A 2,791-nucleotide genomic window follows, 5' to 3' on the forward strand; every position below is an offset into this window, starting at 1 on the left:
ATTTCCTAATCTCTATTTTCTTTAATGCCTTTACTAATTACTTTTCATTTTTTCCAGACTATCGCATCGGCTCTGTTGTTTACTCGCTTTTCTCAACTTTCCCTTTCTTTAACCACTAATGGTTTTGTCCTAGCCTGTTTACGTATGAAGATTATGCTGATCTCACACCAGCTCCCTCCCCATTTACAAGGAATGCACACCGAACCCAACCCTTTGCAGTCAACAAGTCCCAGCATTGATGATTGATGCTGCTGCTGAACTCGAGGGTTAAGTCACCGACAAAACGGCAAGTGGGCTGTCGCTTCTGAACACCCATTCGAGCTCAGCTCTTGAAAGAAACTGAAAGAATAATTCTGAGTCTATGCAAATTCATATTACTAAAAATAAATAGTCAAAACTTCTGAGAAATCGGATTTTCTCTGGGCCAATAGGGGCATTCCACTTTCCCAGCAGGAGTAGACTTTAATCAGTTTGTGGGAAAACACAGTTTTATGCAAACGAAAACAAGTTCAGGTCATTCTGTTACTCAGTGGCTAGCAATAGAGTTCTGAATGGATATTGAACTCTACTTTTAGTTGTATAAATTTTACTGTAAACCAGTTTTTTTAATTATTCTAATTCATACACTTTAATATGTACTGCTGCCAGCAAACAACAAATGCCAGTGAAAATAGTAATGAATAGTTTGCACAAGAGTCCTGTATCTGCCAGTCTCAGCCCGGACCTTTGTGGATATGACCGAGACAGGAATGGGAGAAGAATCCCAGCCTTACACACATCATAATATTTATGCCAAACACACTAGCCTTCGTGATTTCCTTATTTCTACTGAAAACACCTGTCCCCTGTGGATGGAATGAACCAGCAACTTCCTTTGCAAATAAATTAAAGTAAGTTATTAAAGTAGGCTACATCATACAAGAAGCAAATAAATCTGTTGTTCAACTGCGATACTTTATTTGACATTAATTCCTGGAGAACAGGAACAAAAAAATACTCCGTTACGAAGTAAACTCCTTATTTTATTGTAGCGAAATTTAAGTGGCTATTAAATAACAACGAACTTGAACCCTACTTTGCTACGAAACCAGGTCCGAAAGCTAGTGGGAAAAAGACACGTCCTGTAAACAGTTCGCGGAATTCCTGATGTAGTTGGCGGTTCTAGAGTTCTTGGAATGCGGATTTGGCTCGGCTGGTATCCAGTCCACTTTACTGAGAAACGATTTCTGGAGGGGGTCCGGGATTCAAATGTCTGCGGAAAAGACCCGTCCAAAAAGTAACGAGGGAGTCCAAAAAGATCAAGGTCAGCGTTGGTCAACGACCTTGCGGGTGTCCGTCAGTTTAAACAAGCACCAGACGGCGTGCCTTTCCGCTGTAAACACCGAGCATGTAGCCCATTGAAAAAATATACAAGCAGTCAGTATCGAAAAAGATTGGTTTGCATTGTTTTCGTTGAAATATAATTGAACTGGTGCAAGGATGAAATCCCAAAATCCTTATCAATCTCCTTGTGAATACCGCACAGTGCTTTAAGACAGATTATTGTTCTGAAAAACTATTCATTCACTTCTCACCGATTTTCAGCGGCTGTGGATTCTTTTGTGTTTTAATGTTCCTCTCCCACGGTTCAGAGGAAGAGACAACTCTTCCCCGTGTCGTGTTTTACATCGGGATCTTCTCCACGTACAGTGACGAGTAGGGCCGGTCGATCCGGAGGCGCCTCACCGCCTCTTTGATCAGGTTGCCCGAGGAGAGGAGCTGCTCCAGCTTCTGCTGGGCGCTGGCCTCGGAGCCGGGCCGCGCCATCCGCCCCTTGCCGTTACCGGCCGACGACGAGGAGGAGGAGGAGGCCGGGTCGCGGATCCGCGCCGGCACTTGGTAAGGCTTGTTGCGGCTCGGAGCCTTCAGCCGGTCGATGCAGTAGAAGCCGCACTTGGCCGGGCCCCGCGGCGCAGGCTGCTGCTCGTACGGCGGCGGCTGCTGATGGTGAATGACCTGCATCGGCTGCTGCTGCTGCTGCTGCTGCTGCTTGGCGGCCCCGCCGCCCGGCACCCGCTGCAACTGCAGCGTCTCGCCGATCTTCGCCACCAGCGCGTCGATCTCGTTCGGGTCGACCGTGACGGCCTGCTCCAGCAGGAGGAAGCCCTCCCCTCGCCTCGGCATCTTTTGTTCCCCCGGCTCCTGTCTCCGACTCGGTCGCCTCTCCCGCCAGCAGCCCGGGCACATCAGCTCGCACGCCAGCACATTTCGCGTGGGTCGAAGCGGAATTTGGCCCGAAAGGAGCGAGCGAGGGGACGGGGACGGCGACGGGTGCGCACCGCGACTGAGGCGACGGCCCCCGACTCCCGCTTGTCAACAAAGGGTGACGTCACCGCGGGCCGCCAATCAGTCCTCACCACAGGGTATTTATACGCTTCCAGCCCCCACTTTCAGGTGGGGAGGTGGAGAAAGGGTTGGGTGTCACCCCCCCCTCCCCCCGGCCACTTACCCCGCTCTCCACCTCCACGCGGGGAATTGCCCGGCGGGCCCGCCCTCGCGGGGAAGAATGAATGGCGCGTGACGTCACCGGAATGGCGGCCGGTGACTGGAAAGGGAGGGGGGAGGGGCGCGCGCTGCCGCTCGGCCAATGGACGGCCGGTGTTTGTGTTTTTGAAGCCCGGCCGTTGGCGACCGCACGTGGCTGCACTGCCTTATATGGAAGGAAGTCGCATTTGCTGCGAGTGCGTTCAGAACGAAGTGCAAAATAAATTGTGCAAAAAAAAGAGAAATAACAATTAGTGTTCATTGTCCG

At 50.7% G+C, this 2,791-nt stretch overlaps 1 protein-coding gene across 1 annotated transcript; it reads right to left on the reverse strand.

Annotated features, from left to right (window-relative positions):
- Nucleotides 1-935: 935 nt before the first annotated feature.
- gbp (glycogen synthase kinase binding protein) lies at nucleotides 936-2,454 on the reverse strand. The gene has a single exon (XM_059985041.1). The coding sequence runs from the start codon at nucleotides 2,224-2,226 to the stop codon at nucleotides 1,663-1,665; it is 564 nt and encodes a 187-aa protein (XP_059841024.1). The 5' UTR covers nucleotides 2,227-2,454; the 3' UTR covers nucleotides 936-1,662.
- Nucleotides 2,455-2,791: the final 337 nt, after the last annotated feature.

This window comes from Hypanus sabinus, chromosome 1 (genome assembly GCF_030144855.1).
Source record: "Hypanus sabinus isolate sHypSab1 chromosome 1, sHypSab1.hap1, whole genome shotgun sequence".
NCBI lineage: Eukaryota > Metazoa > Chordata > Chondrichthyes > Myliobatiformes > Dasyatidae > Hypanus > Hypanus sabinus.

What these genes read in the sequence shown, in the direction of transcription:
- gbp (XM_059985041.1), bottom strand. Translation starts at nt 2,226, where the DNA reads ATGTGCCCGGGCTGCTGGCGGGAGAGGCGACCGAGTCGGAGACAGGAG.